General features: G+C 47.4%; 1 protein-coding gene across 1 annotated transcript; it reads left to right on the top strand.

Annotated features, from left to right (window-relative positions):
• Positions 1–357: 357 nt before the first annotated feature.
• On the top strand, positions 358–10473 carry Soat2 (sterol O-acyltransferase 2). Its single transcript, XM_027949702.2, has 15 exons — positions 358–433; positions 905–960; positions 1840–1976; positions 2277–2336; positions 2657–2764; positions 4830–5106; positions 5544–5613; positions 6169–6253; positions 6711–6756; positions 6939–7068; positions 8434–8531; positions 8879–8977; positions 9497–9632; positions 10065–10210; positions 10397–10473. Exons 1-15 carry the CDS (start codon positions 358–360, stop codon positions 10445–10447), a joined length of 1575 nt encoding a protein of 524 aa, XP_027805503.2. The 3' UTR covers positions 10448–10473.
• The last annotated feature ends 4021 nt before the right edge of the window (positions 10474–14494 follow it).

Raw genomic sequence — 14494 nt, 5'->3', positions numbered from 1 at the left:
AGAATGACTGGAAAGCAAACTGTGATAAGTGATAAGCCTCAGAGAGGCAAAGTCCCCCTTCCAGCCTCATACAGAGCCACCACTCCCGTGGGAGGGATAGCAGGTTTGGAGCTGAGTGACTGGATGGTGGTGTTGGGGGGATGAGGCCCTCTCGGTGACAGCCAGCAGGGCAGAACTGGCCCTGAGAAGCCCTGTCTTGAGATAACCTATTGTGTCCTGGAGGTTCCCTCCACCTGAAAGGACTTTAGCCTCTGGAGCTGCCAGCTGAGCTGAGTGGGACAAGAGCTCGGCAGGCGGGCTGTGAAGGAAAGGAGGGAGCACAGGCCACAGCCACTTGCTGCCCACTCAGACTGGCATATGGAACCAATGGGGACTCATTTGCGGAGGAGAGAAGGGCTGGGAGGGGAACCGGAGGAGCGACCCTCTGGAGAAGGTGAGCCACCCTCAGGGAGGGCACAAAGCTCAGGGGTGGGGATGCACTGTTGTGCGGGGCCTCCTACCGGCTAACTTCAACCCTTCCCCTTGTCCTGGGAGGAAGGGAAGGCAGATGCTGGTGTCTGTCCCACACGGCTCAGCCTAGATGTGGAGGAGAAAAGGGGCATTCAGAAAGGTGGCCTTCTCATGCCTTTCTGACCCTTTAACCAGAGAGGATAATGGAATAGCTTCGTATTCCCTGGGGCCCCTGTTTCCAATAATGTCATCATATCCCTCTTGCCAATGGCCTCTTCATCTACAAAAATAACTTCCTCTTCTAGTTGCCCCACCAGAGATACTAGATAGTGACTGATTGGGCAGAGGGGAGGCTGCTAAGCTACAGAGGTGTTTCCTGTACAAAGAATACCCCTGGGTCTACAGAACCCTAACTCCTCCCCCTTGAGTGTTCCCTTTGACCCCCTCCTCCTAGGAAACACTGAGACGCACAGAGCCCCAGACTTGGTGCAATGGACCCGACATATGGAGGTGAGGGACCTCAGAGACCTGGGGTCAAGATGGACAGGTCCTTGGGGTGGCAGGAGGCAAGGAAGGGTGAGGACTGGCTTGGTGATAAAGATGATTTGTTCTCAAGTACAAAGTTCAGATTAGAGCCCAGCACAGTGACTCATACCTGTAGTCCCAGTGACTTGGGAGGCTGAGGCAGGAGGATTACAAGTTTGAGGCCAGCTGGGCAACTTAGTGAGACTCTGTCTCAAAAACTTAAAAGGGCTTAGTGGTAGAGTGCCCCTGTGTTTAATCCCCAGTACTGCAAACAACAAACATTAGGTTGGAATTAAGGGTTAAGATGGCAGACTTTGAAATACAGGTTCTCCAGGATGGGACAAAAGTCAGCATATAGAGTATTAGTGAGGTTAGAGGTCAGAGGTAAGCAAATAAGGATCAGAAATGACCTGGTAGAAATTCAGACCCAGGAAGTGGGAGGAGCATTGCTCCTCTGGTCATTCCCTTTTTTGGGGGAAAGGGGGATACCAGGGATTGAACTCAGGGGCACTCAGTCACTGAGCCACAACCCCAGGCCTATTTTGTATTTTATTTAGAGACAAGGTCTCATTGAGTTGCTTAGTGCCTCACCATTATTGAGGCTGGCTTTGAACTCATGATCGTCCTGCCTCAGCCTCCTGAGCCACTGGGATTACAGGAGTGTGCTACCCCGCCCTGCTCTGTGGTCATTCTTGATTCTCACTGATGTCACAGGAAGCCAGGAGGCAAATGGCTGGGGAATCTCTGGGCATGGCTTGTCATCTTTCTACCCCTATCACTTGGCATAGAGAGAAGCTAGGTAAATGTCTGGTAAGTGGAAAGAAATCCGGCTGGCTGGAGGAACAGTGGACTTTTGTCCTGTAGGCAGTGAAGATGCAATTGTTGGAGCAAGCACAGGAAAAGCTGGTGGAGCTGCTGGATCGGGCCATATGGGAGGCCATACAATCCCACCCACCACAAGACAGACCTCTGCCCTCCCCTCACCCAGCTCCCTTAAGCAAGTGAGTCTGAGGATCCAGAAAACTGGGGAATGACTGCAGGGTGCTCAGAAGGACCCTGAGCCACAAACTTGTACCTTTTGCCAGCTTTAGCATGGCCTTGACCTCAGGCTCCCCACTTCTCCCCCCATTGCCCTGACTCCCTGATACTAACCTCCACCTTCTCTGCCTTGCTCTGCCCTGATCCTGATTTTCACCTGATACTACCCTGGGCTCACACGTACTGACCTTCTGCATGAAGCTGTCCTCTGCCCACTGCCTTCTTCCTTTGGAGCCTGACCCTAACCAACTGTTTTAATTCAGGACCCAGAAGCCATCCTTTGGAAGACGGAAAGTTTTCGTCGTCCGCAAATCCTTGCTTGAGTAAGTCGGGGGGAAATAGGAACAGGAGGAAAAGAAAGAGCTTCAACTGGGGATCAAGGATACCTTGATTCTTATTCCTAGGCTCTAGGTGGTTTGTGGGGAGAATCGGAGAGGGTTTCTAAGGCTCAGTTCCCCCACTGTTTGGCCTGGATATGCTTGTAGAAGAAAGGAGACCTGGACGAGAAGTCTCAGCCATATCTCAGAACTTAGCTGGAAGTTCTGGATCAGTAGCCCCCATGTCCTTCTGTGTACAGTACTTGATCTAGTCCATATGACCCCGAGGGCTGTCCCCCACTGACCTTAGATCCCTGTCTCTCCAGTGAGCTGATGGAGGTGCAGCATTTCCGTACCATCTACCACATGTTTATTGCCGGCCTGTGTGTCTTCATCATTAGCACCCTGGCCATCGACTTCATTGATGAGGGCAGGTAGGCCCCCCTCCTGCCTGAGATAGGCATGTCAATCAGATCAGACCCTCTATCTCCCAGTACTCCATGTGCCCCTGACCCCAAAGGGCATATGCTTTGATTGAGGACATTCACCAGCCAACTTCTCACATAAAACACTTTTGTACTCCTGCCCTCCCTGGCCTTGGATGGCCCTTGGTCTCTCTTCCCAAGGCCAGACATTCTGGTGATACCATGCCCCCACTTTTTTTTCTTTCTGTTTTTTGGGGGGTATCAGGGATTGAACTCAGGGGCACTTAACCACTGAGCCACATCCCCAGCCCTGGCTTTGAACTCATGATCCTGCTACCTCAGCCTTCTGAGCTACTGGAATTACAGGTGTGGCCACTGCATGCAGCTTCTCAATAGTAATCTTGCCTGGAGGCAGATGTAGGTGTGTGTTTATACATATACCCTCAAACACTCCTTTCCAAGTAGGTCTGTTCAAGTAACCTTCATCATCATGGAGTACCTACTGGCTCCCATGAGCCATTGCTGATCTTGTGGGGAAGACAGACGTGTGCAATGTCTTAGTTGTTTTTTCCACAGAGCATCCCCTCCCTATTCTGATGATGAGCCTCAGAGTGCTGCATATTCCTGGGGTCTGTATTTTCAAGACCTCCACCTTCCCCCTGACCTCACCTTAACTTGGGCTTAGGAAGCAGTAAAAGAAAGAGGACCAATTATGCTCACCTAGCATGCCCTGAGTTAGATCTCTGTGCCACAAATACACACAAACAAACTTCAAATACACTTTTTATTGTAAAGTGATAGTCCTTCTTGAGCATTTTTCATGCATGCGCGTGCACACACACACATACATACACACACTTCAAAGAGATGTATGTTGTGGGAGTTTGTTTTATTATTTATTTAGTTAGTTTTAGTTGTTGACAGACCTTTATTTTATTTATTTATATGCGGTGCTGAGAATCGAACCCAGTGCCTCACACATGCCAAGCAAGTGCGCTACTGCTGAGCCATAGCCTCAGGCCTGTTGTGGGAGTTTTTATAAACTCTTGTTTTATATCTATTATTTTGCAATTTGTTTTTACACTGAACAACTTTCTTAGGGATTTTTCCATGTCAATCCACTGATTTTTAACGACTTCAGAGTATGGAGGTACCAGATTTTGTTCATTTAGTCCTTTATTAACAGATATTTAGATTGTTTCTCATTTTTCACCTTTATAAACCATATCCCTTCCCTCATCTCCCATGCTGAGGATGGAACCCAGGACCTCCTTCATGCTGGGTAAGGGTTCTACTGAGCCACATCCCAGCTCATAAACCATGTTCTGTTAACCTAGGGAAGCAACACACTGAACAATTTACATTCTTTTAGCATGGGTCTACAACTGCAGACACTCTAAAGAAACAAAACTATTGAAAATCAAAGTTGAATTCTAAATACCTCATACTATAACATTTGGGATATACAGAATACTGAACACCACAAAATTCACAAAGGCCTCCAAGAATCATTTAGAATCAAATCCATTCCATGGCTGGGTCTCCTGAGGCAATGCCCTGGCTAGATTTGCCAGGCAGCAGAGACATCTTGACCACCTTCCCTGATGGGGCATGCACAGCCTTCCCAAGACACCTCTGTTGCTGTGGTGGCACACACCTGTAATCCCAGCCAAGAGGGAGACTGAGCCAGGGCAATCACAAGTTCAAGGTCAGCCCGGGCAATTTAGTGAGATTCTGTTTCAAAATTTAAAAAAGTAGGGCTGGGGATGTGGCTCAAGTGGTGGAGCGCTCGCCTGGCATGCGTGCGGCCGGGGTTCGATCCTCAGCACCACATACAAACAAAGATGTTGTGTCCGCCGATAACTAAAAAATAAATATTAAAATTTAAAAAAGTAAAAAGGGCTGGGGGTGTAGCTCAGTGTAGGGCACTCACCTAGTATGTTTAAGGCCTGGGTTCAATCCCCAGCACCAACCAACAAACAACAACAAAAGCTTATCCTCCAAGAGCTCTGACTCAAGAGCACGGGGATCAGGATGGGCTACACTTTTGTCTACAGTCTCTCCTTCCCCCAAGGCTGGTGCTGGAGTTTGATCTGCTGATCTTCAGCTTCGGACAGCTGCCCCTGGCGCTGGTGACGTGGGTCCCCATGTTCCTGGCCACTCTGCTGGCGCCCTACCAGGCCCTGCGGCTGTGGGCCAGGCCCAGGGCAGGGGGCGCCTGGATGCTGAGGGCGGTCCTGGGCTGTGTGCTGCTGGCTGCCCACGCTGCGGTGCTCTGTGTGCTCCCAATCCACGTGGCAGTGAAGCATGAGCTCCCGCCAGCCTCGCGTTGCATCCTAGTCTTTGAGCAGGTGAGGACAAGCCCCGCTGCTGTGCAAGCCCAGCGTGCAGGGGGAAGGGGTACAAGCCAAAAGCAGGGCCATTTCTGCAGAGGGTGAGCCTGGAAGAGGGGCGTGGCCCATGTGAAGGAGGCGTTTGATGGTGCTAGAGGACGCGGAGCTAGTTAATAGGGGCATAGTCAGCTAGGAGGATTTGTGGAATCCGCAGGCTCCGAACAAAAGTAAACTAAAGGGGCAAGGGGCAAACCACAGAGGCAGACTGATCTGTTTAGAGGACATATTTTTCTTTTTATCTGATAGTCCAACACGGAAGGCTTCTGGGAGGAAGGGGTAAAGTGGGACAGGAGAGGCTAGGGTGGGGTCTGCCTCGGTGGTAAATGAGAGCAGAGAGGTTAAGTGATTTGCTCAGAACCACAAGGCAACTTGACCTCCCTTTTACTCCATCCCAGGTCAGGCTCCTGATGAAAAGTTACTCCTTCCTGAGAGAGGCTGTGCCTGGGACCCTTCGTGCCAGAGGACGTGAGGCCTTTCTCTGACCTTGTCATGAACTTGGCCTTCTTGGCTGGTTGAAGGAAGCCAGCAGTTACAGGATGCTCATAAAACTCTGCGATCCCTAGCTGCTCTTGGCCAGCAGACACAGCTCTGGCCTCCAGCTGGGCTCTAAGGCCTTAGTCATTAGAGTTCTCAGGCCCCACCTCTGAGAGACCACACTTTGTTACCCAAGATTTCTGGAGTTTAGACCTGGCGTTGAGAACTTTCTATGAGAAAGTCAGTATAGAAGGGGAAGGAGACTGGGAACTTGTAGCTGCCAAATGCAGCTCTGGCCACAGCAGGTCCTGTGCTAGAAAATGGGGTGCCTGGAATGGAAGCAAAAAAGGGGGTATGAAATAGCAAATTCAGCTCCTGACCCCCTAACTACTCCTCCCTGCCTGAATCTGGACCCCATATCCAGCCTCTCACCCATCTACCCTGTGCTATGTGTCTCTCTATTCTCCAATCCCATCCCCTTCCCCAGCAGCCCATTCACCTCTGTTCTCTGCCTTCCCCCTCCTGATCCTTCTCATTCCTCCCCAGGTGAGGGCATCTGGGCCCCCAGTTTCTCCAGCTACCTCTACTTCCTTTTCTGCCCCACACTCATCTACCGGGAGACTTACCCCAGGTAAGACCCTGCAACCCCTCCCCAAGTGCCCAGGCCTATCAGGCACCTTGACCTTTAACTCATCTCTCACCCCGGGCACTGGCCACTTGCTCAGGAGGCATCCCATAATAAAGATGGGAAATAAATGGGAGGTAGACTAGCCCTTTTCCTTGTGCAACCTATCATTGACACTAGGATGATTAACTGTCCTGGTTTTCCCAGTTCCGTTCTGATTTTCATACTGAAAATTCTACACATCCCAGAAAACTCCCAATGTTTAGTCACCTTAGTTGAGACCCAAGCTATAACTTCACTTGATGTCATTGTTATGAAAAGTCTAAAATGTTCTAGACCCCTATCCCCCCGGATAATCCACCCAGGCCTGAGCGACTGAGGGAGCTGCAAAGAGAGGGCCACAGGCCTGAGCAAGAAATGACACAAAAGGACAAGAAGCATATTATTCTTTTTGCTGCTACAGGACACCCAGCGTCAGGTGGAATTACGTGGCCAAGAACTTTGCCCAGGTCAGAAGATGGTAGAGAAGGGTGGCCAACTGTGATTCATGGTGGCTGGGGGAGACCTGGGGAGGAGGGAGAGGGTGGTACCAAGGGAAGAGAGAGGAGAGGCTGGGCCAGAGGTTCAATTCCAAGGCAAAGAGCCAGCTGCCAGCACCCCCTCATAGTGTATGTCCCCACTCTCTCTGTAGGCCCTGGGCTGTGTGCTCTATGCCTGCTTCATCCTGGGCCGCCTCTGTGTTCCTATCTTTGCCAACATGAGCCGGGAGCCCTTCAGCACGCGGGCCCTGCTGCTCTCTATCATGCATGCCACTCTGCCAGGTAAGTCATCCAGGGTGGGCAGGAGAAGGCTGGGCCCTGGAGAAGGCTTAGCAGGGAAGGCCTCGCTCTTTGCTTTCGCCAGATGCTCTCACATCTCTCCCGCCTGTCCATGCTCATTGCCATTGGCTCCATTCAGTCTCCTCAAGTGTCTCCCTACCCCCCCAATCTTTCCTCTCCTATCTGTGGACTGATGGATGCCCTGGTGAACTTCTGTATATACTCTCCCTTGCTTCAAAAATATCACTATTCTTGCACTAAATAAGGCCTGTTTTAGATTTTCTTTTCTTTTTTTTTTTTAGTTGTAGTTGGACACAATGCCTTTATTTTATTTATTTTTATGTGGTACTGAGGATCAAACACAGTGCCTCACATGTGCTAGATGAGCGCTGTACCTTGAGCCACAACCCCAGCCCCTGTTTCAGACTTTCTTGTCAAAACAAAACAAGACAAAAAACCTGATTCCCATTGTTGGCATGAGATTTAAACCATTGGTCTGTTCAGCTTGGTGGCACACCACGCTGTAATCCCAGCTACTCAGGAGGCCGAGGCAGGAGGATTACAACTTAGCAACTTGGCAAGACCTTTTCTTAAAATAAAAAAAAATAGAAAGGACTAAGGATATAGCTCAGTGGTAGCACGTTCCTGGTTTTAATCCCCAGCACCATAAAATAAATAAACAAACAAATAAACCTTTAGCCTGGCACTCAAGGCCCCTTCCCATGTGATCCTAGTCTTCCTTTATTTTATTTTATTTATTTATTTTTTATTTTTTGATGTCTCACTATGTTACCCAGGCTGGTCTTGGATTCTTGGCTCAAGTGATCCTCCTGCCTCGGTCTCCCAAATAGCTGGGACTACAGACATCTCACGTCACCCTGCTAAGCCTATTCTTTTTCAGCCATCAATTATGGTGACCCACCCCTTGCTCTGCACTTCCAAGCACATCCATGGCCACCATACTTAGTTGCCATTACATTTGACCTTGATACATGGTTGGACATGTCTGTCTCTTTGTTTGTGTCTCTCCAACTACTCTGAGAACTCCCAAAGACCAGGGCTTTGAGAATCTTTTTTTTTTTTTTTTTTTTGGTGGTGGTGCTGGGGATTGAACCCAGGGCCTTGTGGATGCGAGGCAAGCACTCTACCAACTGAGCTGTATCCCCAGACCTGCAAATCATTTTTGTATTCCCAACATCTGGCATGGAGTAGATGTCAGAACATATTCATGAAAAAATGGGTGAATTAACAAATGCATGAATATGTGAACAGTTAATGAATGCTTGGTAAGAGTTGGGCCCTGGTTGCTGGGCAGGGCGGCCTGGAGGTCCAGGCTGGTTGGACAGCAGCCCTTGTCCCCACTGCCAGGCATCTTCATGTTGCTGCTCATCTTCTTCGCCTTCCTGCACTGCTGGCTCAATGCTTTTGCAGAGATGCTGCGGTTTGGAGACAGGATGTTCTACAGGGTGGGTCCTGGACCTGAGCTACCTGAAAACTGGAGGCAGGAAGAGTTAGGGAGGGTTGGGGTGATGATGGCGATTGGGTGTCACCTAGCTGTGCTATTAAGCTCCCACATAAGCAATGGAGTTTTTAGGTGTAGGAATGATGTGTCCTCTCCACTATCTGACCAGCCAGGGCTGGTTGATTTTGTGGGGATGGTACCATGGAATCTTCTTAAGATGGTGGGGTAGGAAAGAGGGCAGGAGGGAGCTGGGGTGACAGGGGAGAGAGTACAGGCAGAGGGGGCAGTGGGAAGGAGCTGGGGCCTGGGATGCTTATCTCCTTTCCCCACCGAACTCCACTCCCTCCCCAGGACTGGTGGAACTCAACATCCTTCTCCAACTACTACCGCACTTGGAACGTGGTGGTCCACGACTGGCTGTACAGCTACGTGTATCAGGATGGGCTGTGGGTATGGGCCCTGCAGACCCCTTCAGGTCCTATAGGAGAGGCTCTCCAGAGCACCCTCCCTCACCGTCCCGCTGCACCATCAGCTCCTTATCAAACCTGAGGGCCCTGGAGACAACCTTTCTCCATTTTACCCAACCCAATAGGCAGAAAGTCTTCCTTACAACCTAACTTCCTTCCTTCTTTACTCCTAATTTCACCCTCTCCACAAGATATTTCTTTCCTTCTTAGCCTTTGAAGGAACATGCGTAGAGCAATTTTCAGTTACCAAAAGTTTTCACATGCATTTCATTAGCACAGTTAATCCTGAAAAATAAGGACTATTATACCCCTTTTTAAAATTGCTGCCAAGGCCCAATAAGCTAATTCAATGCTGTTGAACAAGACTGATGTTAAGCCCTTTGGACCCCAGATCCCATATTCTTTCCATCACTCCACATTCCCTCCTGGCTTCCTTAAAAGGAGGCTCTTAGTGGAGGGGTGCAGGGAGACTCACTCCCCACTCCCCTTCTTGCTCTGCCAGCTCCTTGGTGGCCGGGGCCGAGGGGCAGCCATGCTGGGCGTGTTCCTGGTCTCTGCAGTGGTGCATGAGTACATCTTCTGCTTTGTCCTGGGATTCTTCTACCCCGTCATGCTGATGCTCTTCCTTGTCATTGGGGGTGAGCTTGGCCTCTGTGCCACTGGAGAGGAGGTCTTCCTCCTGCTTCTGGGGATCCCAGAAGCTGCTGGGTTTGCGGGTGGGTTGGGAAGGGACTTGGGAACAGGAAGGGAGGCCACAGGGGTGTCTTGAGGGATGTGGGAGAAGTTTTCTGGTTGGAGAGTATTTGAACAGGGGACATAGATGGAGACAAGGGGAAAAAACTGGGATGTGGTTGGAAGGTTCAGTGTGACATCCAGGATATTGAGGTGGAAGCTGAGGAATCCTGGTTTCACATGAGTCACTTGAGATCTCCAAGAATTTCTGAAGCTGGGTTCAAGGTCTTCCCCAATGAGGCCTTCCTGCCCCACCACTTCCCAGTACCCTGGGATGGGGGGAAGCCAGGGAGACAATGCACAGGGATCTGGAGTGACAACTTTTTCTCCTACACCAGGGCTACTGAACTTCACAATGAATGACAGGCACACGGGCCCCGCGTGGAATGTGTTGATGTGGACCTTACTCTTTCTGGGCCAGGGCATCCAAGTCAGCCTGTACTGCCAGGAATGGTATGCACGACGGCACTGTCCCCTGCCCCAGGTAAGAGAACACAACCCTCACCCAGTTGGTTCCCCATCCCCAGCCGGACACACCCAATAGCCAGCCACAGTGGTTCTCAATTCAACACCCAAAGTCAGGGGCCAGGGCCTGTGGTTCTCATGTCTTGGATGCACCAAGGGGTCACCAGAAATGACTTCATTCACAATCCATCCTTCTCTGGTACAGACAACCTTCTGGGGGCTGCTGACACCTCGATCTTGGTCCTGCCATGCCTAGAGGTCAGGACTCTTGCTCCACCCAGATGACACCATCAAGCACTTCTCTAGCTGCAAAGTCTGAGACTGGGGCTCTTCTCTACACCCTCATACCAGGCTCTGAGTCAGGGGACTTGCATGTAGGGTCTCACCAAGGAGTTGCAAGGACTTGGGTCTGTGGCCCTGCAGGCAGCTGAGCACAGATTCTGCCTAGGGGGAGACTCTTCAATACCCATTTCCATGAATTGGGCACAAGTTCCCCTCATAACTGATGGCTTGAAAGACTTAGGGAGACTTGAGGGAACCTTACAGATTTGGTGAATGTGGAGGGACTCAGAGCAACAGGGGCCACCAAGATTTGAGAACGGTTTGGTTTTTGATTTTATATACTTCTCAAAACAACAATAAATTTTTTGTCTGCCTTTTTATCCATTCATGTGTTTATTTATTCATTCATCATTTGTTGAATTTTCACTTTTTGTGCCAGGCACTATTGAAGTGTTGTGTTTGCAGAAGAAAGACCTTGTTGCAGGAGAGACTGAGAATCTGAGGTGACACTCTGGCTTACCTCCTCTATGTCAACACCCCCAACCCCCGCAAACCCTGACTCAACCCCTCTGCCACTTCTGCTCCTTCTCCAGTGCATGTGTCCATATCCCATTAATTCTTCCACTCCTGGCAACATCTGGCACACTCTTGAGAGTGCATACAGCCGGCCTCCTTTCCTTTAGCAGACCAGGAGAGGAACCTTCTGATAGACACGAGACAAGTCTTTTAATTTGAAGAGCCTGTTTTCACAACTATAAAATGGAAATCAAATTAGGGAATGGGCTGATTGTATGGGGACAGAAGTTCAAAACATTTGCATGCAAATATGCTCAAGAAACCAAGCCAGGCATGGTGGTGCACGCCTGTGATCCCAATGACTATGAAGGCTGAGGCAGAAGGATGGCAGGTTCCAGGCCAGCTTAGCAATTTAGCAAGGCCCTAAGCAACTTAGCGAGACCCTGTCTCAAAATAAAAAATAAAAAGGGCTGGGGGTGTAGCTTAGTGATAAAATGCCTCTGGGTTTAATCCTCAGCCACACACAAAGAAAAAAAAATTCCAGAAACAAGACTCTGTGGTCTATCTTCTCCACAGGGATTCTCCACCTATCCTGCTATCCTGGTTCTAGGGACTTCTGGGTGTGGAAGGGAGGGAACATTAACCCCAGGACGAGTGAGCAAGAACCGAAAAGCAGAGTCCCTAAGAGAGATGGAACACTGTTTTTGTTTTTGTTTTTCACATTTCAACAGTGTGTATGACAACTTTTCATGTCAAATATAGATCTAAAAAAATAAACAAATAAAATTTAAAAATGGTCCCAGCAGGGGCTGGAGTTGTAGCTCAGTGGTCAAAGCACATGTGTGAGGCACTGGGTTTGATCCTCAGCACCACATAAAAATAAATAAAATACAGGTATTGTGTCTATCTACAACTTGAAAAAAAATAATAATCCCAGTGGCTCAGGAGGCTGAGGCAGGAGGATCACGAGTTCAAAGCCAGCCTCAGCAATGGTGAGGCACTAAGCAATTCAGTGAAACCCTGTCTAAATAAAATACAAAATAGGGCTGGGGAAGTGGCTTAGTGGTCGAGTGCCCCTGAGTTCAATCCCTGGTACCCCCCCACCAAAAAAATTAAAAAATAGATATATTTCATCTTTTCTAATGACTCCATGATAATATATTGTATTATCTTCTATAATTAATTACATGTTTCAATTATTTACAATATTTGTTCTTAGAAACAATTCTCACATATACATACCTCACTGTACATTTTTTTTGGTGTGTGTGTGTGGTACTATGGATTGAACCCAGGAGTTCTGAATCAGCCCTTTTTAAAAACAGAGAGACAAGGTCTCACTGAATTGCTCAGGACTTCACAAAGTTTCTGGAGGCTGGCTTTGAACTCATGATTCTCCTGTCTGAGCCTCCCAAGCCTCTGGGATTACAGGCTTGTACCATTATGCCCGGCTCCGTATATTTTTTCTTAAGGGAATTTTCTAGCAGCAGAATTACTGGAACATTGAGCAAGCTAAATTAAAAAGTTGCTCACATTACCAAACTGCCCTCTAGAGACCTTATATGAACTTACAGTTATATGATGTTACCCATTTCCTCATTCCACTGCTGATACTGTTTTTTTTTTTTTTACTTTTTAATATTGGCCAATCTCATAAACAGAAAATTATATCTATTTTCTTTTGCATCATAATTATTAATTAATTTATTTATTTACTTATTTTGGTACAAGGGATTGAACCAAGGGGCGCTTAACCACTGGCCACTTCCCTAGCCTTTTAAAAATTTATTTATTTTGAGAAAGGGATGGATCAAATCCAGTGCCTCACACATGTTAGGCAAGTGCTCTGCCACCGAGCTACAGCCCCTTTTTATTTTTAATTTTGAGACAGTGTCTAAGTTGCTTAAGGCCTCGCTAAGTTGCTGACGCTGGCCTTGAACTTGCCATCCTCCTGTCTCAGACTCCTGAGTCACTGGAATTACAGCCGGGTACAGCTTCACATATTTTTGAAGCACTGTTTAAGATGCATGAACATTTAGCATTGTTATGTCCTTTTGACCAAAGGACCTCTTTGCCATTATTAAAGGTGAGCTTTACCTTTATAAGCTACTTAGCTTTGAAATCTATTTTAGTATTAACAATGCTTCCCCCCACCTTTTTTGATATTTTAATTTCTTTTGAATTAAAGTTACTTTTTGTAAACAAGCTAGGAAATGGAATCAACCTAAGGACACTAGTCCTTTAGGGATCCAGGCCAAGTCTTGAGATCTTTAGCAAAACATAATTATTGTAGCAGGTGCTAGCAATAAGGTTATAAACTCTAAATAATAACCACTTATCTAAAGTTTTCATTAGTAAACAGCCAAAAGTCCAGTCCTTAAAGGCATGATATATGGATTTTTTTTTTTTTTTCAGTACTGGGAATCAAGCCCAGGGCTGCTCTACCACTGGGCTACATTCCCAGCCTTTTTTTTTTTTTTTTTTTTTTTTTGTTGTTGCTGTTTTATTTGAGACAGGGTCTTGATAAATTGCTGAGTTGGTCCCCACATGCCATCTTCCTGCCTCAGCCCCTTTGAGTTGCTGTAATTAGAGGCATGTGCCACCACATCCAGCATGATATACCGAACATTCTCACCTACAAAGGATGGATAGAATGACACAAATTACATGCAGTCCAACCTATTGGAAAACGAGATCAGAGCTAGCCAAGGATTGCTTGTCAAAGTGTTTACATTTTGAAAACTCACTACCTGGCTTTAAAAGTTCCCTGTCATATACCACACTTTCTTTATCCATTCATCTATTGATGGGCATCTAGGTTGGAGGATTTTTGGATTGGCCAAAGGGGAGGGTGGGGGGAGGTTATGGGGGTAAGAAAGATGGTGGAATGAGATGGACATCCTTACCCTAGGTACATGTATACGATTGCCCACATGATGCGTCTCTACACCATGTACAACCAGAGAATTGAAATGTTGCACTCCATTTGTGTACAATGAATTGAAATGCATTCTGCTGCCATGTAAACTAAGTAGAACAAATTAAAATAATAAATATAATTAAAAGAAAAAATTTCCCTGTTGCTGTCAATAAGAAAATAAATGAAAAATATTACAGGTCGTCCCTCACTGATGTTTGATTGTTTTCGACATCTTCCACCAGAACTTGAAGATAGAGATAAGTGTAGGGGATAAGATACTTAAATAACTTAAAAATAAATTACTTAGTAATAAGAAATTAGACATACTGCATTCTTCCATTTGTTACAAGAACAAGCTGACAATTAATATTATTTTAAAACAATGCTCACTCTACAGAGGGTGGTAACAGTAAGACTTTCCACTACAGGATAACCTCTGCTTTCCCACACAATTAACATTACTATTCTTTCATGATACCTATTCATGTGGAAAAACTGTTGAGCTTTTGCCAGATCCAGGACATGAAAAACAGTGTCATAATTAGCTAGTTTGTAAGCTTTGTGTACATTTTTGGAATGGACCCA

The sequence above is a fragment of the Marmota flaviventris genome, chromosome 3, assembly GCF_047511675.1.
Source record: "Marmota flaviventris isolate mMarFla1 chromosome 3, mMarFla1.hap1, whole genome shotgun sequence".
Lineage (NCBI taxonomy): Eukaryota > Metazoa > Chordata > Mammalia > Rodentia > Sciuridae > Marmota > Marmota flaviventris.
Note: the sequence above shows the minus strand (reverse complement) of the source record. Positions and strands in the feature narration are given on the sequence as shown.